We start from the raw sequence: 25534 nt of genomic DNA on the forward strand, positions 1-25534 counted from the left end.
GGGGACAAACACAGACAGACACAGACACATATATGATGAACTTCTTTCAGTTTCCATCCACCAAATCCACTCACAAGGCTTTGGTTGGCTTGGGGCTATAGTAGAAGGCACTTGCCCAAGGTACCATGCAAAGGGACTGAACCCAGAACCATGTGATTGGGAAGCAAGTGTCTTACCACACAGCTGTGTGTGTGTGTGTGTGTGTGTGATTTGACAATATAAGCATCAGTATGGGCCAGCAAAGAGCAACAGGTCCCAGTGGAAATGACAAATCAGACATCTATCACTTTCTGTGAGACTGTTATATTAACACTACAGAGCACTCACCATGATAATGGCTGCATTTATGTTCGCAATAATATATGCATGCATGTAAGTACGTATTTTAACATTATTTAACCCTGGGTTAACCTTAGTCAAGCAGACCTAAGATTAATGACATTTTGGTCCTGACTATCTTGCCTGTTTGTATACTCGAAGCAACACCAAGACAGTAGTGCGTGATTTGGTTGCTATTTCTAGCTAGTCAATTGATATTGTAGAGACTCCCTCAATGACTTAAGCAGATACTCCCTATCTGGCTCAAGCATATATATATATATGTATATATATATATATATGTATATATATATATGTATATGTATATATATATATATTGTGTGTGTGGATGTGAGAATTTGTGTACACAAAGCTACTTCTGCCCTTATTAGAACCCTTTCGACAACCAAATATAAATAAAAGGAAAGCAAGAGAAATATATATAAGAGAGAGAAAGAGAGAGAGAGGAGGAAAGAAAGAAAAAGAGAGGGAAAGAGAATGGGAAAGCCCCCAAAGTTGGTACTACCTCATGTTGTTGTGTAACTCCTTATTGCCCGAAATCCAACAAATCCTATGCACAGCTGTGCTGACGCAGGACAGGCACCATTTAGTTGCAGCTGCCGTTTTGTACCGTTGTTGGCAATGCTGTGTTGCCATTCAATAGCCACAGTTGTAATGAGAGAGAGAGAGAGAGAGAGAGAGACAGAGAGAGAGAGAAGGGGAGGTAGGACATAAAGGCAAGAATAAAAAGGGAGTATGTAGAGTATACGGGTGGAAGAAAAAGGTGGTGAGAAAGAGAGGGACAAACGAGTCACCAATGAGAGAGAGAGAGAGAGAAGGCAGTGGTCATAGGTGAGAAAGAGAGAAATGTAGAGAGAATGAATGGGAGAGAAAAACAGGAAGAGGGAGAGAGAGAGAGTGAGAGAGAGAGAGAGAGAGTGAGAGAGAGAGAAAAGAATGCTTGGTGAAGAAAGAAAGGAGACAGAAAAATAAAAATAAAATAACGAAGGAAGAACAGCATAGAGAAAAATAATCAATCGATAGCTGGATGTGGGTGGTGAGTAGTAGTGGCAGTGATGATGGCAAAAGAGAGGGTGGTTGGTCTTGATGATGATGATGATGGTGGTGGTGGTGGTGGTGGTGGTGGTGGTGGTAATAGTAAGTGTTCTTTCCACTGCACAAGTTGCATCAAACCAATCAGAATTTCAGCCGAGACGGAAATTTCAGAGACACACAATTATTGGTTGGATCCAAACAACAAAGAGAGAAAAGTAACAACAACCACAGCAGTAGTTCGATGATGGAACTTACATGTAACTGCTTGACCTGTTAGAAATAGCAGCCAAACTTTCCTCAAATTACACTCTGCCACTTTATAAAGAGGAAGTTCTTGTTGGGGAACATAGTGTGAAGACATTGATATCCTGTGTCTGAGGAAACAAATTGTGAGCGGTGGTGGTGGTGGTGGTGGTGGTGGTGAGGGGTCACCACCTTTGGTTATAGATTTACTTAAGTAATAGGGAGGGTGCGCGATCAAAAGAACAACAACAGTATCTACACCCATAACCACAACATCCGTTTTAAACAGAAATGCAACATCCACAACTTCTACTGCAACAATTACAAGAACAGTTACCAAGCACAGTAACAACCATAAGTGTAACTGATACAGCTGCAACAGTAGGAACATCAGCAAGACAAAAAGAAAAACCGAAAAGACCAAGATCAGAAAGAAACAAATAGAGAGAGTGAGAGTGAGAATGAGAGAGAAGAGCTAGAAAATATAAGAAAAGTAAAAAGTTATGATTATGACATTGATGATGTAATATGGTGGAATTAATCCATAAATGGATTTGACGATAGCAGAGAAGATGAGAGACAATGACTGTGGTCCAAGAGAGAAAAAGTGGGGATAAAAGAGAGGAGAGAGAGAGAGATTGAAGTTGTGATCCATGAAGAGAGGGTGGGGATTAAGGGAGGAGGAGGGGCAGACTAGAGGACTGTGGGGGTAATGAGGGAGGAGCAGGGAGAGAACTGCAGGACAGAATTGATCCTTAAGAAGGGAAGTGCGGGGGGGGGGGAGTGGAATTAAAAGACTGTGAGATGATGTACAGTGTAGAGATATTGAATCTAAGAGAACAACAATACTGCAACCACATACCAACAAACACGCATACAGATAGCAACACACACGCACACAGATACATGCACAAATATCACCACACACACACACACAAATATCAATACATTCACCAACACACCATGCTATATGATAAAGGGTATGGTGGTAGTGGGGGTACTGGTGGCTTAGATGGTGAATGTGGGGGGGGGGTGAGATGTCCAGATGATAGTGGCAGTAGTAGTAGTAGTGTTGGGTGTTTGTGTTTGTGGGTAGTAGTGGTGGTGCTAGGGTTAGTGATAGGGGTATAGGATATGATGAAAGTGCTAGTGGTGGTGAGTGGGATGCTGTGGTGGGGTGGTGGTACTGGGATGTCTAAATACTTCATCAAATCAATACAGTTAAGCATCCCCAGTAAAGACTGGTTGATCATCAAATTAAATTACATTCTAAAGCAACCACATCAAATCTCATATCAATGACATCAATTCCCTAGTATATTACAGCTATTTTCTGCATTGGCTATATCTGTTCCTCTTCCTTCACCAGCCTATGATTACTGTAATTAAATACAATTAGAGAAAACTGTCATATTGTAAACCTGTTAAACCCACATAAGCATGGAACAATACATCTTAAAGTGATATGATGATGATGATGATGATAGCAAGGCAATGACAATGGTAATGAAGATGATGATGATGATGATCATCGACAGTAATGAGAATATTAAGAGGAAAGGAGAGACAATGACAACAACAATAGCAATGATGTTGATGTTGGCACTAGTCAGAGGAAGGCTAAAGATGACAGCAATGACACCACTGCTGCCATCTGATGATAATAATTAGAACAACAACAACAACGATGATGATGATAATGATAAAAGCAACAACTATACAGGAGGAGGAGGAGGCCACCGCCACCACCACCACCACCACCACAACTACTACAGTCAGCTTTTAATATCTGTCAATAGTGGGGTCGATGAATTAAGTACCAGTTGCCCACTGGGGTTCATCTAATCAACTTCCCCCCCATCACCACCAAAAAAATTTCAGGCCTCATGCTTAGAGTAGAAAAGAATATCTGTCAATAGTTCAGCCACACTGCTAGATCTATTCCCCATTACAACATCCAACAGATGATGTTCACAGCATCTTAGATATCCAGACCTTTATTTAACCATTCAATTGTGCAAACATGTTTAACAGTGGGTAGCTGCAGACAATAGATCCATAATATTGTGAAGTTCCTTTAACCAAATTCCTATGAAATTAAATATGTGAGAGTAAAAAGGTCACAAAACTTAAAATAAATGAATAAATTCAGGAGTAATAAGTGAAGCCTACCTAGTGGTTCCAAGAGAAACCATGTGGCATAGTTTCTCAGTAAGGTTTTAAACTAGCTAAGCCTGACACAATCTGGGATGCCATTTAAAATAACAATATATGAGTCAGATGAAGGATAATAGGAGGAGAGGGGGAAACAACCATTGAAGATGGAAGGCATATAAAAAAAAATCAATCTCCAATTTGTTTATTGTGAGGAAATATTTCTAATAAATGTCAGCTGACAATATGGTGTGCGTTACCAAGTAGTTACAGGAACACTGCTCTGAACATTGCCCACTGTCCTCTCTACATTTTCACCTACATTTCCATCAGCCTGTCTGCCTACCTACGTACTTACTTACATACATCTTCCTGTCTTGGGTTTTCAGTTCTTGATGTCATTGTGGCACACTGCATTATATTGGAGTCCATCCCCACTCAGGTCAGACCATAGCTGATTTCTTTGGAGAGAGAGAGGGAGAGGGAGAGGGAGAGAGAGAGAGAGAGAGAATGTGTGTGTGTGTGTGTGTGTGTGTGTGTGTGTGTGTGTGTAAGTAAGGGATAACAGCCAGAGTAATTGTGAAAATCCCATCTTTGTATAATTCAAAGTTAAGGAGCTTGTTCTCTAATTTTTTTTTATAACTGTTCGGTGTGATATCAGGGAGATTTAGCTGTTATTTCCAGCAAGTTGAGAGGCCACACAGAAATTCCCTCATTGGCTTCATGTTAAGTAGATGTAACATCTTAGTATTACGACAAAATAAAATTAAAAAAATTTTTTAAATGAAGCAATTTCTTAAATAGTCATGATGAATGTTTAAATACAAGAGTCAAAGTATTTTACTGCCAATGGACAATTAGTGAACTCCATGGCTCTAAAATGGAAACCATTCCAGTCTTTACAGTCTTGATGTTATTTATATGACTATTTCCTAGATAGATTAAAATTGGAACACAAAAGCATCTGGTTTCCCTTAACTACTACATTTTAATATCAGTTCAAATTCACTGTTTCTATAAATGCAGAAAATAATGGTAGCAGCTGTAGTTTTAATGCCACTATCTCCTTTCCTTCAATATTTTGTGATGATTTAATCAGTCAGCTGTCTTGTTTAATTTGGCTAAAATTCAAAATATCAGACATTAATTTTAAGAATGCCATGTTACTATCTCTTTTGACAGCCCTCTGCTTTTTTTAACATTTCATTATCATAATAATTATCATTATCATTATTATTTTTAAGGTGGCGAGCTGGAAGAATTGTTAGCACACCAGGCAAAATGCTTCGTGGCATTTCATCCGTCTATGATCTGTGTTCAAATTTCACCGAGGTTGACTTTGCCTTTCATCTTTTCAGGGTCAATAAAAGAAGTGCTAGTTGAGCCCTGGGCTCAATGTACTCAACTTCCCTCCTGCCCTGAAATTACTAGCCTCATACCAAGGAAGGGTCGATTAGATCTGTCCTAGTGCTGGACTGGTAGATTATTTCATCAACACTTAGAAAAGTAAAAGGCAAAGTCGATCAAAAATAACTGTTTCTCATATAGGCAAAAGTTCAGTAGTTTGAGGATTGGTTGATTATATCAATCCAATACTTATTTGGTCTTCTGATCCTCTTAGAACACAAGAAGAAATAGGTGATGCAGAGAATCACACGGGAGAAGAGAGAAGCAATGATTTTTAGCTTTAAAATACGACAAAACAATATAAACGATCACCTTTTATTAAATTGTACTTTACTATCTTAAATAGAATGGCATATTGAATAACATATCCTGAAACAGAACGTACAGTCATTTACTTCATCAATCGCAAAAGGACTAAAGGCCAGGTTGGCTCAGTAATAATAAGTGTTTCTAACAAATGGACAAGCTCTAGGATCTGAATTCAGATTGTAGAGCTAGAATGAATATGGCAAAGCATTTTCCCCAATGCTCTATAACGATTCCGCCAATCTATATTGCCTTTAACCCTTTAGCATTCAGATTTCTCTGTCAAATGTAATGCCCACTTATTCACACTGATATAAGTTAGTCATGCCTTACTTTGTAGCTTTGAGATTTCAATGATGTGATTGTTTATTTTCAGAATAATATTGTAGTTAAGTGAGAGGCCGGATGTGGCCAGTTTAAATACTAAAGGGTTAATAGTTGTTTCTAACATAAGTAGGACTGAAGTGTTTGGGGGAGAGGAGATAGTCAATTACATTGACTCTAGTCCTTTATTTTATTGACCCCTAAAGATGAAAGACCAAGTTGATCTAATAATTGTTTCAAATTTTGAGACAAAACCAGCAATGTTTTTTTTTGGGGGGGGGCTACTCATTTACATTAAATCCACTGCTCATCTGGTATTTATTTTATCAACCCCAAAATAATTATTTCAATTTTTTGCCTCAAGGGCATCTTGGGGTAGGTGGGGATGAGTCGGTTACATTGACCCCAGTGTTTAACTGGTACTTATTTTATCCACCTCAAAAGGACGAAAGGCAAAGTTGACCTTGGTAGAATTTGGGCTCAGAACGTAGCGACAGTTGAAATGCTGCTAAGCATTTCTTCCAGCATGCTAAGGATTCTGCCAGCTCGCCGCCTTATCAATCCCAAAATAACGAAAGGCAAAGATGATGTTGGTGGCATATGAACTCAGAATGTAAAGACCCAAGAGAAATGCTGCTAAGCATTTTGTCCAACTCGCTAATAATTCTGCCAGCTCACCACTTTCACTAGATCCAATAATAGCAATGTTTTCTGGCAATGAGATTGGGGAGACAGAGGATAGTCAATTTCATCATTTCCCTCCCTCCCCCCTTCCTCCCCAACAATCGACTGATATTTAGTTTATTGATTCTGGAAAGATGAAAAGAAAAGTTGAATGATAACAATAAAAAGTGTTTCTAACTTAGGCACAAGGCCAGCATTTTTGAAGGGAGAGGGTCAGTCGATACCATTCACTCTAGTACTTGACTGGGACTTTATTGTAGTGACCCCACCCCCATAGGGATGGAAAGTAAAGTTGACCTTGTTGCAATCTGAACCTACAACAACAGTCATCAGAAATACAAGGCATTTTGTCTGATTATTCTAACAACTTTACCGATCCACTGCTCTTATAACAACAATAATAATTATCAAGAAAACTATGGTAAAATTTTATAAGCCTTTCTAGGAACCAGAAGATAATCTTTACCAAAGAGTTTAAAAGGGTTTTCCAGTGATGTGGGTCCTGAAACAGTTTTTGTCAATTGTTCAAGCTACGAAGTAGTGGCACACACACACACATAGACTCACTGGGTTTCTTTTTAAAACTTGAATATCTAGTGAAGCCAATATTCCCAATTAGTAGTTTTTTAGTGTTTTTTTTTTTTATATGATAATAGAAATAAATGAAAACCTGACCAAGAATGTTTTTTTCTTTTGCTTTGTTTTGTTTTTAGTAAAAGGAGGGCAGTGGACAAACATTACACATCACACACCAGAGTTAATTAGAAATTCAGAGAAAGCAATTGAGGTGATGGTAGTGGGTGGAGTATCCATAGAGGAGACTAGTAGGTGGTCAACAAACAAGCAGTGGCTCATTAGTATATATTGTGAAATAGCTGAATGATAATGAGATAACAAGTCAATAATGGAAAATACTCTCCTAACATCACACCCTATCCTGTCTTAACGTCCGCAATGCTATATTTAGCATATCATATGGAATCTATACAGTATAGTGTAGTGTAAGCTTTCTACTCTTTTCCCCTGATGTATTAATTCATAGCTCTGAAATTGCTCATGTATAATTAGATATATTTATTTATTCTGGGTCAGATTAAAAGCAATAGTTATGATGATGGTGGTGGTAGTGGTGGTGGTGGTGCAACTGGTACTGCTAGTTGCAGTAATGGCTGCAGTGATGGTAGTATTGCTAGTAATGTTTTCAAGATTTCACTGTATTTTACTTTGGAGAAATCTTTCCACATACTTGCTGCGAAATGGCTGCCATTTCTTAAAGAGGATGGCAAGCAAAGTAAAGAGTCCAGCTGAAGGATATTAGAAAATTCCTGCAGAACAATATCAGACCAAAGTGACTTGCTTGTTTCGTATCATTTGGTAATGGCATAATTCAGCTTATTTTCTCATTAACCCTTTTGTTACTGTATTTAATTTGAGATGTGCTGTTTTTCTCTCAATTATTTAAAATATAACAAAGAATTTAGTAAAATAACTTGGTTATCATTAAGCTAGTGTTAGGAACATTAATTGTGACTAAAGTTTGGTGGAAGATTTTAATTCAAAACTTATGAAAACAAGACATTTGTACTACAGAGCCAGAGCTGGCTTCAGCTGGGTTGGTATCAAAAGGGTTAAGCAAAGAATGTTAGATTCACCAGCTCAGCAGCTGTGATAGAGATACAAGCTATGTGAATCTGATAGACACCATCTCAACAGTTGTGGTCAGAGATACAAGCTCAGTAGCCATGGATACAAGCTCAGTGGCTGTGGACATCAGTTCAGCAGTTATGGTAGAGGCCATAGCTAAAAACACTATTCCATCTAGTTATTTCATTCATCTTGGTACTAACCTACATTTTTTGACACATAAATTTCTGCTGAAGTTTAAATAGTAATAAAGTACCAGAAAATACCTTGTGATATTTCTTATGGCTTATTACATTCTGAGTTCAAATCACACCAGGATCAACTTTGTCTGTTCTCATTCTGGAGTGATAAAATCAAGTACACCACTCAATGCTTTGAGTAACCCCTCCCTTTAAAACTGTTGGCCTTGTGTCAGAATCAGAAACCAATATTATTATTGTTATTAATAAGGCAATGTGTTAGCAAAATTGTAAGTGTAGACAAAATGCTCAGTGGCATTTCTTCCGGCTCTTAACATTCTGAGTTCAATTTCAACCAAAATTAACTTAGCCTTTCAATCTTTTGGGGTTGACAAAATAAAGTACCTGACAAGTATTGGGGTTGATATATAAAGGACTGGATGGATAGTCATGGCTAGAGTGCCTTTGATCAAAGGTCTGCTCAATGATAACAAACAGATGAGGAATGACAAGTAGAAACAGTGAAAGGCTTTGGTTGGCCTGAGGCTCTAGCAGATGACACTTGTCCAAGGTGCCAAGCAGTGGGACTGAACTCAGAACCATGTAGTTGAGAAGCAAGATCCTCACCACACAGCCATGCCTGTGCCTACTGTATCCAATTTACTATTTTGCTTGCATGGGCCCCTCCTGCCTGGAGTCACATGGACCTTGATTGAGAACCACTGATCTAAATGCTTGCAATAGAGCACACTCCATTGAAAGCATCTAAGTGCCAGGTGGGGCATGGTGGTTTAAACCAGGTAGTGAATTTAGTCTACAACACAAGGAAAGGAACTCTCTCTTTGACAGACTTCACAACAGTTTCTGTTACCCAAATTTTCACTCATAAGGCTTTAGTTGACTCAAAGCTATGGTAGAGGAGACTTGTCCAAGAGGTCATACAATGTGATTGAACCTGAAATCACATATTTGAAACCACACCTACACAATCATGCCAGCATCCATTATGAAGTTGGGATTGTGGTAAAGATGCTGTACTTCCTGTTACTGTTTGCTATAGATATGAATAGATCTCAAAAGATGGGATTACTATCAATATAGGTCTTCATTAATATATTAATTTCCTTCCATAATTAACAGTTGGAGTCATAATTACATGTTTCCATCTCCCATCTCTTCCTTCTTCATTTGTCACCTGATATTCAAATCCTTGGGAAAATATATAAGGAAAGGCTATAAAAAGCTATGAAGTTTCTCACTAGCATCATCGTCATCAACAGCAATTATTATTATTATTATTATTATTATTTTTATATTTCTTTCTCATTTCGGCAAAAGACCAGCAGCTCCAAGGTAGATGTAAAGTACCAGTAAAATACTGTAATTGAAACAGCTGACTAGTCTACTGCTCCCAAAATTTCAGGCCTTGTGTTTGCTAGAGACAATTATCATTATTGCAATATTTTGTTATGTCAATAGTTCAAATTCCAACAGGAACATGTTTGCCTTCCATCCTTGCAGTTTCAATATATCAAGTGACTGTAATATACTGAGGTTGATTTAATCAATTCTTCCCTCTTCCAAAAATTTCTGGCTCAGTACCAGTGCTAAAATTGAAAACCATGCAATATTCCATCCACATTACAACCAAGAATTTAATCTATCACAGGTTTGGATGTTCAACATCCAAGCCATGCACCATCTACAGATCACATCTGTATTCTACACCATTTGCAAACCAATGAAATAAACCAAAGCCTTTAGTAAATACAGTTCTTGTCAAACTGTGTATCATTCACCAGAACCAAAACCCACCCCATTACACATAACTGAAGTCCTTCACTTAACAAAAGTCAATAATCAGGAGGTTTGATTGCAGAATGGCATCAAATATGAGAAAAACCTCCCAGCTAAAAAGGGAACACATATTTTCTCAAAATCCCTAACAGTAATGAAGGGTAGGAACCAGAAAAGAAACCTGCAATATTACTCATAGAAAACCAATATAAAATACTATGAAGTAATGATCCAACAGATGAAACATTAACTGTCCTTCAATCTTCAAAAACTAAAACCTCCTTATAGAAACATCTTTACACAAATTAACCAAAGAATCTAATTGAAAAAGAAAACCATGAAAAAAATCATTACTAATAACAAAAGTTAATCATAGTATGGTAACTAAAAGCTGGCAGCTAACAGATTAGAAATAATTATATTGGCTCTAAATTCCATCAACATTAGTTATTCTAAGCCAACACATTTGAAAACCAAACCTAATGTTAATACTCACTGCAGTTTCAGAGAATTAAGCCGAGGCAAATAGAATAACAAGAAGCTTACAATTTTTTAAGGGGTCACATTGACATTAACAAATCATTCTGATCTTCTTGCTGTGTTCTGTCAATAAGATAGAGGGCAGATAGATTTTAGATGACTGTCAGTTTCCAAGGTGGTGCCAAAGGCTGGATAAACCAGAAAATCCAATAATTTCTTTCTAATAGTTTTGCCCAACAGCATCTCGCATTTTAATCTAAGATCTGATTCATTTGTCTCATGGTTTATATTTTGGTAATAAGAAATGCCAACTTGATTCTACAAATGGTAATGAGTAAGGAACCCTCATCTCATGTTGCCATTTGCTGACCTGCTTTGGTGTTTAACTTACTAGAAGGAATGAATGCCATAAAGAAAAAAAAAAAAAAAAAATCCCAAAAGTCACAGAAAATGGTTTTACAGATATTATTATTACTATTATTATTATTATTTGTTTGTTTGTAAAAAAAAAACACTAATAAGTTTGACCTTTTCCATTTGAGAAGAATGAAAAAGTCCAGGAAACTTTCAGATATTCAATGTCTGCTTGCTGTGCTAATGTTACATTATTAATTCTTTTTTTTCTTCTTTTTTTGGGTTTTTTTTTACTATATTTCTCGTGAAATATGCAGCTTTTGTTTCAGTTAATTTTGAAAATAATGAAGCATTTAGTAAAATAATTGTCACTAATTAACCTGCTGTTTGAAACATGAGTTAACATTAAATTTTGATAGAAGGAAGGTTTTAATTTAGATGGTGGGGGGGATAAACATAGACACAAATATATGTAACAGGCTTCTTTCAGTTTCTATCTACCAAATCCATTCACAATGCTTTGGTTGGCCTGAGGTTATAGAAGACACTTGCCCAAGGTGCCACACAGTGGGACACAAACACACCCACACAGATATATAACATCAGCATTGTTTTAATGTCCACTTTTCCACGCTCACATGGGCCCAATGGAATTTATTGAGGCAGATTTTCTATGGCCAAATGCCCTTCCTGTCAACAATCCTCATTTGTTTCCAAGTAAGGTAATATTTTCCCCCACGGCGATATACAACCTCACTCACGGGATGTGACTCAACCTAGGCTGAAGAAGACACTTGCTCAAAGCAGAATCAAATCTGAAAACACTGGGCTGCTTATGGTAGGATGAAATCTGAAACCACTGGGCTGTTAAGTGTACCTCTTGCCAGCTCTGCTCAAGGAGACTCCGAAGTTGCAGATATCCAATGAAATAGCTAAGGGAGCAGTCAATAGCAGGTCTTAAATCTGGGCATTTGTATATATATGTATATAGTATTCACATAACACCAGCATGTTATGCACATGGCATCAGATATACACTGTGCCATTTGGGTCAATTTGCAGCAATTGATTGGTCAATACTCTAGCTACCATTCGATCTTAATTGTAGATATGTCACAGGATTTAGATATAGAGTATATTAAGAGATTTAGTGAGAGAGTTCATTAAGAGATTTAGTGAGAGAGTTCATTAAGAGATTTAAGTGCAGAGTTATTAAGAGATTAAAAAAGTAATGCTATTAAGAAATTTAAAAGGAGAGACTGTTTGCATGGGTCTCTTATGAGGAAGTGAGAGTATATTTCCAAAGTTATGCAATATAGAAGTATAAGAAAGAGTATATCTTTAGCTCTGTCGTTGAGGGAGGAAAGGACCAACAAGACTGAGACTGCCTATGGTTCTTCAATATAAACTTCTTGTTTTAAAGAGGTCTAAAGTAAAGCCGTCAATCAAAATTTCAGGCTAATTTATGTTTCAAACAGTAGTTTAATAATAACAAAATTACTTTAATAAATTTTTCACAATTTTGAAAATTAATTAAAACAAAGGTAGTGTGTTTCATCAGAGATTTGGTTAACAAAAAGGTTAAAGTTTTGATGGTATAGCAATGGGAGAATATATCACCTACAATATTCTGTTACAGAGAGGTGTAAAAGTATATCTTTAAGGCTCATTTACAATGGAAGAAGAGACTAGAGAATATGTATTTAAGGGTGAAGGGAAGATGAGTGTGTATCTTCAAGACTGATGATGAGGGAAAGAGACAGTGTATATTTTCAAGGCTCAGTTTGTGAGGGGGTGGGCACAGAGAGAGATGATATCTTTAAGGTTCTGCTGGTGATATGGGAAGAGAAGTAATATTATCAAGGTTCTGCTTCAGGTAAAGGATGGAAGAGTGTACCTTCAAGGTTCTGTTAGTGAAGGAAGGAGAGAGAGTATATCTTCACAGTTATGCTATAGGGGTGATAAAAGTAATATCTTCAAGGTTCTAACCACAAGATACTGTAGAAGATAAAAATCTGAGAGTCTGCTAGAGGTGATGAAAGAGGAAGCACCAATTATAAGATGATGTCTATATTACTGACATGAAGAAACCTTATTAGTTTAGCTCATCTATACTCTGCATGATGTCTGAGAACAGCAGTCAAAGAATTTCTTGAAATTCTCTTTGGAATTCGATTCAGAAGAAATATTAATAAGCACTGGACTGGATTGGATTGGATTGGTAAGTTAACATAGTTCTTCTCTGCCATGAGATAAAGAATAACAGAGCATCACCAAAAACTATTTACACAAGGACCGTCTTAAAGCTCAAGTTTCAAACACAACTCACAGAGAATATTGTATCACTGCTGCTTCGTTTAACATCTTGCCATTTCTCATCAAACAAGAAATTCAGAGAGAGAGAGAGACAGACAGGCAGAGGGGTAAACTGAAGTTAGTCTTAAAATATTTCATCTACTAAATTGTTATGAGAGGAGAATGTAGGGGTGGGGACAACTTACCTTTCTGCCCTGGTAGATTTCACAGAATTTATGTCGAGGGGGGGGGCAGGGTAATTACCAGGATATAAAGTTAATAAATGATGTATATTTATTTATATTCACATTTGAAATGTACTAAGAATTAAAGGCCACAAAGAGCAGAAAGCAATATAACTACAAGATGTGTGTGTGTGTGTGTGTGTGTGTGTAGCTACAAGCCACACACACACACACACACACACACACCATTCCAATAAATTCAACATCTTTCAAGAATGCATTACCCTCTAGATGTAGAAAATATAAAGAAATGTTAGGTATATGTACATTATTTTCAGTAATGTTCCAAGGAAAGCTATGAAGGTCTTGTTGACTGCATCTTGTCTTAAAAGTATTTGGAATTAAATTGTTTGAAATGATTTGGGGATACATATGTATATGTATGGTTTGAAGGTTATACATACAATTTATATAAACACATCTGAATGTAGGAAAAATAGTGAGGATGTGTAACAGAGTGTATAATATTCATTTCAATCTGCTAACCCATGCTGTCGCTACTCTCAGCTTTTCGGTTCATAGGAGCAATGTCTGAATCATAAGCTTTCAAGTAGTAAATGACGATGACTTGTAAACCCAAACTTCATAAATCACCATCAACCTTTTTTAACTTTTCTTTTTTGTAAAAATAAATAAATCTGGTACTCAAAGTATCAAGGGATTCTTCCATTTAATATTCAACTGTTTTATCATACAGCTTTACATAAAAACAAGTTTACATACATGTGTTTGCCTGTGTATGTGTGTGTATATCGATGTGTGTGTATGAGAGAGAGCTAGAGAGAGAGAGAGAGAGAGAGAGAGATAGAGAGAGATAGAGATACTGCTCAGAGAGCCAGGACATATATTGAATGCTGTTTGCACAAGTAAATGGTTGTGTATTTGCGTGTTTGTGTGTATACTTGTGTGTGCACACGTGCGTACATGCATATCAAACAAGCAGCGTAGTGGTGCTGGCAGAGAGATTGAAATCATACTGAAGAGCTGTTGCTGCAGACATACTGACAAAGCCAATAAGTAAATATGATGCATATTACTCCCTCGACTATTGGAGAACTTGAAATGAGTTGGATCGTAGAGTAGACAAACATTTGGCACTTACAAACCAAAGGTCAGTACAACTAACAATGACACAGAGTCGGAGGGCTGCAATAATACACTACTCCCACATCCCAATTAACACTGGCAATAATTAAAACTACATACCATCCTCATCATGATCATTATTTAATGTCCATATTCCCTGTTGGAATGGGTTGGACACTTTGACAGAATCCGATGGGCTGAAGGGTTGCTTCATGCTCCAGTGTCTACACATGGATGCCCTTCCTAGCACCAACCATTTTACAGAGTGTATTGAGAGCATTTTTTGTACTGCCAACACTGACAAATGTGTGGCCTTGATGCCTAAATTAGAAAAATTATTATTATTATTATTATTATTGCTGAGAGCCCAGCTAGGTAGCAGAAAGTGTAGAACAGCAAAAATATATAAGGCATTGTATTGATATAATCAGTAGAACAACAGAGACAATGTAACAGTAGGGAAGAGTTCAAATCCCACTGAAACCAACTTTGCATTTCATTAATCTAGAGTCAATAAAATAAATTACCAGGGAAATACTGGAGTCACTTTTATCAATCTAATGTTCTTTGCTGCTGCATCATCATCATCATCATCGTTATGTGAGTGTCTGGAAGCTGGAGATGTCAATTAAACACTCACTCTCCCCACACCTCTGCCAACCACTAATTCCCTAATTCCATTCTAATTCCAAATCTCATTCAAAAGTCATCTTCATTCTTTTAGAATAAATAAATTAATGATGTTCTCCCCATCCCTACACTGTTTGATTTTTAGTAGCTCAACTCAGGTTTCTGAGTTCAAACGTAACCCATGGATGTCTTTGTTTTTCTTTCTTCCAGAGTTGCTGTTTAACCCCAGATCAAACCTGATAACGCAAACCTATGATTGAAAGTATCTTAGTCATGACCAGCCTGTCTTTTTGTAGATATTTAGGACTAAATTAGCCAATGTATCCTTCCATTTTTAAAATAGCAAAAATGATAGGGGGATGACTTATTTCTAGCAAGTGTAGAGATCATGTAGCTCTTTTATTCTTCAAATGCTGATAAAATGGGTACCAGTAATATACTAGGTTAGTACAATTGACTACAACACTTCCAGTAAAATACTACCACCACCATCATCATTACTTGTCCATCACTTGTTATCTTCATGCATCCCCTTATTGTCTTCCCCCACCATTTCAGTTTCAAGCATCGCTCTTTCCACAGCTTCATCCCTCAATCTGTGAGTGTGTGTGTGTGTGTGCGTGTGCGTGTGTGCGTGTATGTTGTATGCAAGCATGTGGTGTTTGTGTATATTTGTGTGTGCCTGCATGTCTGTATTTATGTAGGCAAATCTGTGTGGATAATGTGTACGAGGCTTTCCTTTATACAGATGATTGTGTGTTATTCAACACAAACACACGCAGGCCGAGACCACCACCACCACCACCGCCGCCGCCGCCGACGCCACTACCACCACCAGGTGATGAAGTGGAGAGAGTAAAAAGGAGATAACTGTTGGAACAACAACAACAAAACAGCCCAAATACCATGGAGTATGTGAAAGGTAACAGACATACCAACACCCTGAAAGCCATATACCTGCTTTGACAGCGAATCAACCCAGAGATAAGGGTGTTTTCTTCCCTACTCCACTCCCCCGTAATCAACCTGACAACAGCCAACATCATATCGCGCGTGTGTGCGGCGGGGGCGGGGAGGGGGAGAACGATGGAGGTAAGAGCCCACCCCCCTCCGGAAGATTTCAGAGATACCATTAATCAACATATCAGCTTCCCCACCACTCGCTTGGCAGCAGTATTCTAGGAAGAAAGGAAAGGTAGGGCTAACGCCAGCCTACATTTATTTGTATGAAACATCGGAAGAGAATGAATTATCTGTCATATGAAGTCAGGTAGTATATGTGGGTGGGTAGGCAGGTAACCTCAAAGAAGTTTTTAAGAACAGTAGGTGCATGGCTCAGTGGTTAGAGCATCGAACTCACAATTATCAGGTAGTGAGTTCGATTCCAGGATTGTTGAATAGGACATTTTCATGTTACTCCAGCTCACTCAGCTGTGCAAATGAGTTGTGACGTCACTGGTGCCAAGCTGTATCGGCCTTTGCCTTGCATAGCATCGGTGGTGTGGAGGGGGGGGGGGCTGGTATGCATGGACATCTGCTGGTCTTCCATAAACAACCTTGCCCGGACTTGTACCTCGGAGGGTAACTTTCTAGGTGCAATCCCATGGTCATTCATGACCGAAGGTTTTTTTTTTTTTTACCAATGATTGGATTGACAGAACTGTTAACGTTTGGTAACATGCCTTGCAAACATTTAATTACGATTTTTAAAAATTATGTTCTGAGTTCAAATCCTACTGAAGTCAAAACTTTGTCTTTAATCCTTTTTGGGGAGAAAACGATAAAATAAAGTACCAGTCAAGTATATACTGTGGGGTCCTATGCAAATTTCTTGATAAAATGGATGAAATAACATTTTTCTAGTGGAAGACATGTAGCTTTGTGCTTATATAAGAAACCATTATCTGTAGTAGTAGTAGTAGTAGTAGTAGTAGTAGTAGTAGAGGATGTCCAAAAATTACCTTTACAATTTGAAAAAAATCAGCGGGGGGGGGGGATAAGGATAACTCAGCAGAATTTATTCGAAAACATAGGCAAAGTTTTATTAGAAACATCAGAACACTTCCACGTGGGCTCCATTGGTTACGAAGGAATGGATTGATGGAGCTCAACTTAAATGGATGCAATGAATTATGAAAGTTGTAAAGATAATTTATGAACACCCTGTAGTAGTAGTAGTAGTAGTAGTAGTAGTAATAGTAGTAGTATAGGCTAAAAGGATATTGAAACGAGTATGCAGTTGTATCCACAACACTTCATCAATGCCAGCGAGAGCTTTGAGGGGAGAGGCGAGGAGGGCGAGCCTCTAAAAGTGGAACAAACAATATCGTCGGAGCTCTGTTTAAAATATCTATGGGTCAACTTCAAACTTTCAACCACTGCAGGGTTCGATAACCAAAAGATTAAATATTAACCGTTTCTTGAAACAACAGCAACAATAAGTGGATTTCGCCATGAATCCGAAGAACACCATTATATTCGTCCGATAGATTCTGAGTTTGTAGTCCCAGAAGGATCAATAAATCATATCTGACTGTTAGAGCAAAATTTAACAACATAAAAGCTTCAAATTTTGACACAAGGCCAGCATTTAAAAAAAAAAATTTTGATTAAATTTTTTTTTTTTTAAGAGAAGGGTAATCGATTACATCGATCCCAGTGCTCAACTGGTACTTACTTTATCGACCCTGAAATGATGAAAGGCTAAGTCGGCTTCGGCGGAATTTGAACTCAGAACGTAATGAACAAGTTGGAAGAAATGCCACTAAGAATTTTAATAATAATCGTTATTATTAAAGCCCCAGCATTAATAATAATTTCTTTCAAATATAGCCACAAGGCCAGATATTTTGGAAGTGCTAGTTGATTACATGGACCCTAGTGCTCAATTGGCAACTTATTTTATCGACCCCGAAAAGTCGTCAGTCTTTGAACTCAGAACATAATAAATGAGCCGTAAGAAATATGACAATAAGCATTTAGTCCGACGCGCTACTACTACTATACTAAGCCTCCTTTGGTTATAGTTGCTTAGCCCGGCCGAGTAGCTGTTTCAGCTGAGACTACCCTATCTTTTATTCTATTATTTTTCTCAGAGTGTACATGGGGACCACCTAATCCAACGTCTACGTTTTTAAGACAGGGATAGGAATTGTGTACAATACAACGAATGTCCAGCGTGTATATTATTAGAGGCGGTGATGTCGAAGAAAAGGGTGATTGGAGATGGTACAATAACCTATAACATACACCCATATTATCCAACAATAAAAGACTATCACAGTGTAATCTCTTCGTAGGCCTGTGACTATGCGCTCTCTCTCTCTCTCGCACACACACATACATGCGCACCCACAAATGCGATCAAACGAAATACACGAACTTAAATAGTGAAATAGGTCTCGGAGACTACAATAATTTCTGAATTGAGAACTTCCTCTCAAACACAGAAATACACACATGCATACAGAAACCAACAATAATTGGGTGAGCTCACCCGTATGTAACATACCTTTTATCGCTGAAAAAGGTTCTTCTTTTTTTTTTTTTTTACCCGCCCCCTATCTATATATGGATTAAGAATAAGCTTGATTGACAACTACTGCTACTATTATTGCTAGCAACAAAGTCTTGACACCCCCACCCTCCATACATACATCCATGCGCACATGCACCCAAAATTATTTCTGACATAAGCGTAAGAATTTGAGGATTGGGGTTAGGTTAAATCATATCGACCCCGTGTACTTCATTAGTATCTCATTCTAACGGTCCCGTAGGAATAAAAGGGGAAGTTGACTTCAGTAGCAGATGAACTCTATAACAGAATTTAATATACATTAGATTTTAATTTTGGAGGCAGAGGCGGTGGCGGGATACTACAGGGGGCGAAAAGTATTGTTAAAAGTTTAAGAATAAAAAAAAAAGACGGATACGAAATAAACTCTCTTTCTCAGCCAAGAGTTGCATATAAAGTTAGATACCAATTTGCGTGTGTGTGTGTGTGTGTGTGTGTGATGGCAATTAGCAGTAGCATGGAACATCGACAAGTTTGGTCAGAGAAACAAAAGCGAGTTTTTCACACACACGTAAAAATCAATTCCAGCGAACCCAAGTCCATGATTTCATTTCTGATCCCTGTTGAAAACCCATTTCATTTTAGAAACGTGTGTGAGTGCGCGCGTGAGTGTTTCTGTGCGTGTGTGATCCCAACTCGCCTGAACCTCTCACGATCTCGTTTCCTATACCCTACACAAATGAAATGACTTTTAACGGTGAAAAGAAATGAAATTCTGCTAACTGGGATCGCTGAAAACAAAATGTACTTCTGTTGCTTGAATGAAAGGGAACGACGTCTAGATGAACCCTAATGCTATACTGTAACATCAATAGTATACATACAAAACCAAATTATAAATGGTGAAAATATAAAGAAAACATGAGGATATAGAAAAAATATTACAAAGTGAATGAATATACAGTTTTAGTTACATTTTATGTTGAAACATCACATAAACAAGAAAGAAATGGCTGAGATTGATCATCCAACATTACCTTATGAAACTCGAGCAAAAGGATTTGTGTTTCTTCTAAATACCAGAATCAAGTCGTGTAAAGAAGCTGGTATATATATTTATAAATATAAATATATACTGTTTAGCTGTCTCGGATTTTTCTTCTTCACCCTGTTTTTTTTTTTGTTTTTTCTCAACCAAAAAATCCCTTCAGGTTTTAGTCCGACTGAATCCTACAGAGCACTGCTGTTTTTTCATAGTTTCAACGAGAAGAAAGTGTTCACAAACGAGATCAAAATTATCGAGTGCCGTCAAGTAAAAATGGAACCCAATCCATTATGTGATGATCACTGGCAAACAGAATAAATAGGGAAAGGGAGAGAGAGAAAGTAAGTTGAGAGATCACCCGACTAAAGAGGAAAGGGATGGTGGAGGCGGTGGAATCTGTATGGTGAGAATATTGGGTGCTGTGACGATGAAGGCAGTAAAGCAGTAAGTAGTGCTGCTGCAGAAGAGAATCCCTATTTATTCTCCCATTTCTTTCTTCTAAAATGTCAGAATGAAAGTTAAAATGAGAGGAAGATAAAAAAGAGGATAGTAAAAAGTAAAGCTAGAGACTCGGGCAGGAAGAATGGAATGGCAACAAACAGGTAAAGAATCTAGCTTAGACTAGGCTAGGCGAGCTGGCAGGCTTCCCTTACGGAGAAAAAAATAAACCGGCCGGCCGGCTTCGCTCAGTCTGCCAACTCTTTCGTGATTGCATTCTAAACCAACTGGATGTTCTGTTGAAAAATCTTCAGCTTTCAGTCGCAACTTCAACTGGTTCTCTCTCCCTTTCTCCCAATACCAGCAGTAGTAGCAGCAACAGTAGCAGACTTCGCTCTTTTTGATTCCTTTCTTTGATTGTCTCTCTATTTGTTTACTCGTGGCTGTCTCTATCTATCTATCTTCATTAAAAACAAGAAACGGCTGATTTCACACAGTAACGCAACTAAATCATGTTTTACGCCCATATACCAGCCGGAGGAGGAAGAAGTACAGCAACATTAACACAAGGAAGAAAGAAAAACAAAACAAAACAAAACTAAAAAATTTTTACAAAACAAAACAAAACAATATTTTTAATAAAGTTGATATGGTGAAAACGGGTGAAGTGGAGAGACGGAAAGGTTGATGTAAAGGGTAAGAGAGAGTTGGAGATATTCTGGGAAGATGAAAGTATGGAAAAAAAACCCCCCAAAAACCCCCCAGCATGGAACTAATTCATTGCCTGACAGACATAGGAGAGATAGTTTAGTCAGCGGGAATGCGATTACTGTTGACTGCACTATATGGATAGACAGATGAGTGACTGACAGAATAATAGTCCCTGGGGGTTGAAAGGGAGACAGGGAGGAGATAATCAGGCACAGGGATTTTTTCTGTTTGTTTTAATAAAATATGAAGAATAATACTGAGGAATACATAGCTGTGATCCAGAATAAATTTACACAGAAAGATAGGCGAGGAAATGAGAGTGGCGACAATACTTCGTAAACTAGTTTCTGTCAGAACGGGTAGATTGCGGTATTTAGTTACGTCCCTTTACTTCCGGGTCGATAAAATACAGTGAAATGCTGAGGGATAGAGGAAAGGGCAACAGAGTGTGCTCAGCTGTACCCTAATGTATGGGACCTTGATGGCTACATTAGAAACCACCGTTATTACGAGACACTGCTAGAAACAGCAATCGTATACCTCTCAAATCACACCTTAATATCTTGAAATGAAAAAGGTGTTGGATATTGTGGTCCTGGACGCAAAAAGAAAACAAAACAACGAGATGGTCATGTTTCGAATGCTATTAATCAAACTTAAATGAGGACATTGCCATCGAAAAATATAAAACAAAATACTGGGTCTATGGATTTTGTGTCACAATTCCGGAAATATTTTTCATAGCGCAAATACAAGACTTAATTGCTTAATTTGCCTGAATACAACGATATTACACCTAAGAAGAGTGAAACACCTCGTGTATGTATTTGCGTGGGTAAAGGTGACAGAAAAAGGGAAGGAAAATGAAAGAATGTATTAGAACGAAGTAAAATAGTCACAGTAAATCAGACATAAAGAGGGAAGGTAGATTACGAGAGTGCAGAATATAAGAGGCAAGGTAGAGTGAGTTGGGGTAGACAGGTTTAAGGGAGTATAGAACACGGGGAGTGACTTACTGGTAGCGAGGGAGGGGAGGAGTGTCAGGCAGCTCTTGTTCATTCACAGACTCTCCGATGAAAAGTGTTGGTACCCGTCTTCAACAACTCTGATCTTGTTGATATGTGACGTAAGCGTGCGGATTCAGATGGTGGGGAGTGCACAGAGAACAATGTCACCTGCCCATCCTGCATGTTCATCCTGCCCCCTGTCGCTCTAGCATATCAAAGTGGAACTCGAAATAAAGAGTCAATAATGCAGAGTAGTAGTGGTAGTGATGAGTGGGACGTTTAAGATGGGGGCTGTCAGAGATGGGGGTACAATGTGTAAGGCGAGGTAGCTGTAGCAAAATAACCGGATCTGGAGTGTATTACGTAAGGTGACAAACGCAGACGCAACAATAAGTACAGGAGTTCCTAAAGGTGCTTCTGCACGAAGACAATCATTGCGGTGGAAGTTAACACATTAGAATCACAACTCTGTGTATGTACACACAGGCGGCATAGTTTAGTGTATATGTAGGTGATGCAGTTATATATTTGTTTATAGAGGGCTGTTTGTTCAATATATATATATATATATATATATATATAAAGATTCAGATGAATTAGGTACTTATATAAACAGAAATATATATACTTTAGTGTGTGTGTACGAGTGCGCTCGTTCGTTCGATATCCGTTTTTACAAGCTAGTCTAGATTTGACGGGACATCTCGGGAGGTGGATAATTTTATTAAATCAAGAATTTGTGTTGTGTAGTATTTCATATACCTGTATTTGTCTATGTTGTCCAAATACATACCATTGGTCGCTCAGTTATTTCTCCTAATTATTTTTTTTACTTATTTCTATAACTAGGCGATAAATATGCTCTACTCATTTATCTGTAAGCTTGAGTCCCTTGGCTACAGGAGATAAAGTTAGACAACTGTCGTAATGCTAACGGCTATCCAGCAGGAAACGTATCGATGATTGTCTTATTATTTCCGGGCAATAAGCCTAACCGTTATCTTAATGACATGTCAACATTGGAGGATCCTTGAATATTGAAATTATATCCCCTTCTCAAATAGAACTTGTTTTAATTGCCATTTGGTAGTTATGATACATCCTCTGGAGGGGGAAATAATGTTAATAAATCAAGAATTTATGTTCTATGGTATTTGATATACCTGTATTACTCCCCCCCTCTCTACAATACACACACACACACATAAAATAATTATTTGCAGAATCCAATTGAATTTTCGATTTAATTTTTAATTCACCTGAAGAAAACTTTTTTTGTGATGTAACTGATTTGTTCAGCAAAAAAAAATGTGTCTGAAACAGCTGTAGTGAACCTTAACCTATTTGCGTTCTTGTGTGTGTGTGTGTGTGTGTGTGTGTGTGTGTGTGTGTGTGTGTGTGTGTGTGTGTGTGTGTGTGTGTGTGTGTGTGTGTGTGTGTGTGTGTGTGCAAACGTGTAATCCATAAATTAAAAAATAGGTACTTATAAAACTGCCATTAGAATGGGTATATTAATCAAAGTATACAGTATTACAGAGTCATTTCATTTGGTCTAGCCAATTGGTTTCATATATGATTTTAGTTAACCACCCAGTTATCTAATACCCAGTGCAAAACTGGGTATTTTCCCTAACTCCCACCTCTGAGGATCACATGATTTCAATTTACTACCCTGTTAACTAATATCCAGTTAACTAATATCAGGTGTAAAACCAATTAGTGAGATTGGCTGAAATGGATCTACTCTGACTAAGATATATGTGTGTGTGTGTGTATAAATATCAGCACCACAATAAAATGCCCCTCATACATAAAGTGAATGGTAATAGGAAGAACATCTGGCGGTAGAAAATGTTAAAACAGAAACACAAGTCAGACATTTCTGCAAACTCCAACACATTTAAGAGGGCAGTAATCAGAACCGATACAAGTAGACGGGATCTTTAGCACTGGGGTACTGACCAGCGTTTCTGGTGCAAGTGGCAAATAAGACTCATCCAGTCTACACTATTAAGGCATGTACCACAATAAAGTCAGTTATTTCTGTCATTGAGTGTACCAGAGGGCAGGGCCAGGTGTCTTTGTTGTTAGGTGAGCAAGAGGGTAGGGACTATGTAGACAAGAGATGGGATCTGTCCATAAGTTTGGGACTGTATGAAAGAGGCATAAAATATGATGATGATGCTGATGATGATATAGGTAGTGTGAAGAAGTTTGCTTTGCACCTTGAGCAAGTGTCTTCTACTACAATCTCAAGTTGACCTATGCCTTGTGAGTGATTTTGGTCGACAGAAACTACATGGAAGCCTGTCATATATACACACATGTGTATGTGTGTGTCAGTGGGGGATTGTACTGATCTCACCACTTGTCAACAGTTGTTAGTTTGTTTATATCCCTATTACTTAGTGGTTTGGTAAAAGAGAGGTGACAAAATAAATACCATTCTTAAAGATAATTACTGGGGTCGACTTGATCAATGAAACCCATCTATGAAGAGCTCCAGCATGACTGCAACCAGTCACTGCAACCAGTCACTGAAACCAGTAAAAGAATAAAAGAATATAGTTTTTCTCTTTCTTTCATTCTGTAACTCATTTCAGTCACTGAAAATGAATAAACTCCAGACAGAAATGAATGTGTAAGGCTATGCATAGAAGTAGGCTATGTATAGCAATATATGAGTTATGTGTACATAGTGTACATAATGTGTATGTTATGTGTACAGTAACATGTATGTTGTGTACAGTAATGTGTATAGTAATATGTATGTGTATAGTAATGTGTGTACTATATATATATAGTAATGTGCATATTATGTGTACAGTAACATGTATGTTATGTCCAAAATAATGTGTGCGCTGTGTGTATAGTAATATGTATGTGTTAGGTGTACAGTAATGTGTGTTACATGTATAGTAATGTGTGTAGTGCTATGTAGTAATGCAATGTGCCATATGTGTTATGTGTGGTAATGTGTTATACATAGTAATGTGTCTGTGTGTTATATGCCGTAATGTGTGTGTGTGTGTGTGTGTTATATGTAGTAATGTGTGTCTTATATTTAGTTATGCATGCGTTATGTGTAAAAATGTGTAACAATACTGTGTAGTGATGTCTAGGTAGAGGCATAGTAATGTGTATGTTACGACTAGTAATCTGCGTACACGTGTTATGTATAGCAGTGGGTCTGTAATATGTGATGCATGCGTTATGTGTACTAACGTGTATATTGTATTTTAGGAATGTGCACTTGTATGCATTCTATTGTAAATGTGTGTGTGCTTCTATGATAGGAATGTATGTGCATGTGCATATGTACACAAGTATGTTATAAGAATGTGCTTGCGTGTTTTTCTGTGTGTCCAATGCCTGCATTGTAGGAATGTCAGATGGAGAGGGTTAGACAAATGTACACTGAGACAATTGAAGTGTGGATGCATGCATGTAAATGTGTATCCCTGTGTATGTGTGAGTACACAACGAAGAGTAGGTGTAGTGTGTTAGACGAGAGAGAGAGAGAGAGAGAGCGAGAAAGAGAGAGAGAGAGCGAGAAAAAGAGAGAGAGAGAGAGAGAGCTGCGAGCCAGACATGAATCATAATCACAAGGAGAT

General features: G+C 37.8%; 1 protein-coding gene and 1 long non-coding RNA gene across 10 annotated transcripts in view; one reads left to right on the plus strand and one right to left on the minus strand.

The window, feature by feature from the left end:
• Positions 1–25534, minus strand: part of LOC106875408 (serine/threonine-protein kinase PAK 1) — a 189948-nt gene that overhangs the window by 77788 nt on the left and 86626 nt on the right. For 2 of the 8 annotated variants that reach the window (XM_014923520.2, XM_014923519.2), the window contains exon 1: positions 845–997. The exons of 3 other annotated variants lie outside the window; for them this stretch is intronic. In XM_014923520.2, the coding sequence (XP_014779006.1) occupies positions 845–975 (131 nt within the window). In that variant the 5' untranslated portion in view covers positions 976–997. Of the gene's footprint in view, positions 1–844; positions 998–14692; positions 14715–19756; positions 21031–21929; positions 21950–25534 lie in introns of those variants that run through there. 3 more of the 8 variants (XM_052974727.1, XM_014923524.2, XM_052974726.1) reach the window with 3 other exon arrangements.
• Positions 1–25534, plus strand: part of LOC106875410 (uncharacterized) — a 112913-nt gene that overhangs the window by 18169 nt on the left and 69210 nt on the right. The gene's annotated exons all lie outside the window — the stretch shown is intronic.

The sequence above is a fragment of the Octopus bimaculoides genome, chromosome 19 (assembly GCF_001194135.2).
Source record: "Octopus bimaculoides isolate UCB-OBI-ISO-001 chromosome 19, ASM119413v2, whole genome shotgun sequence".
In the NCBI taxonomy this organism is placed as follows: domain Eukaryota; kingdom Metazoa; phylum Mollusca; class Cephalopoda; order Octopoda; family Octopodidae; genus Octopus; species Octopus bimaculoides.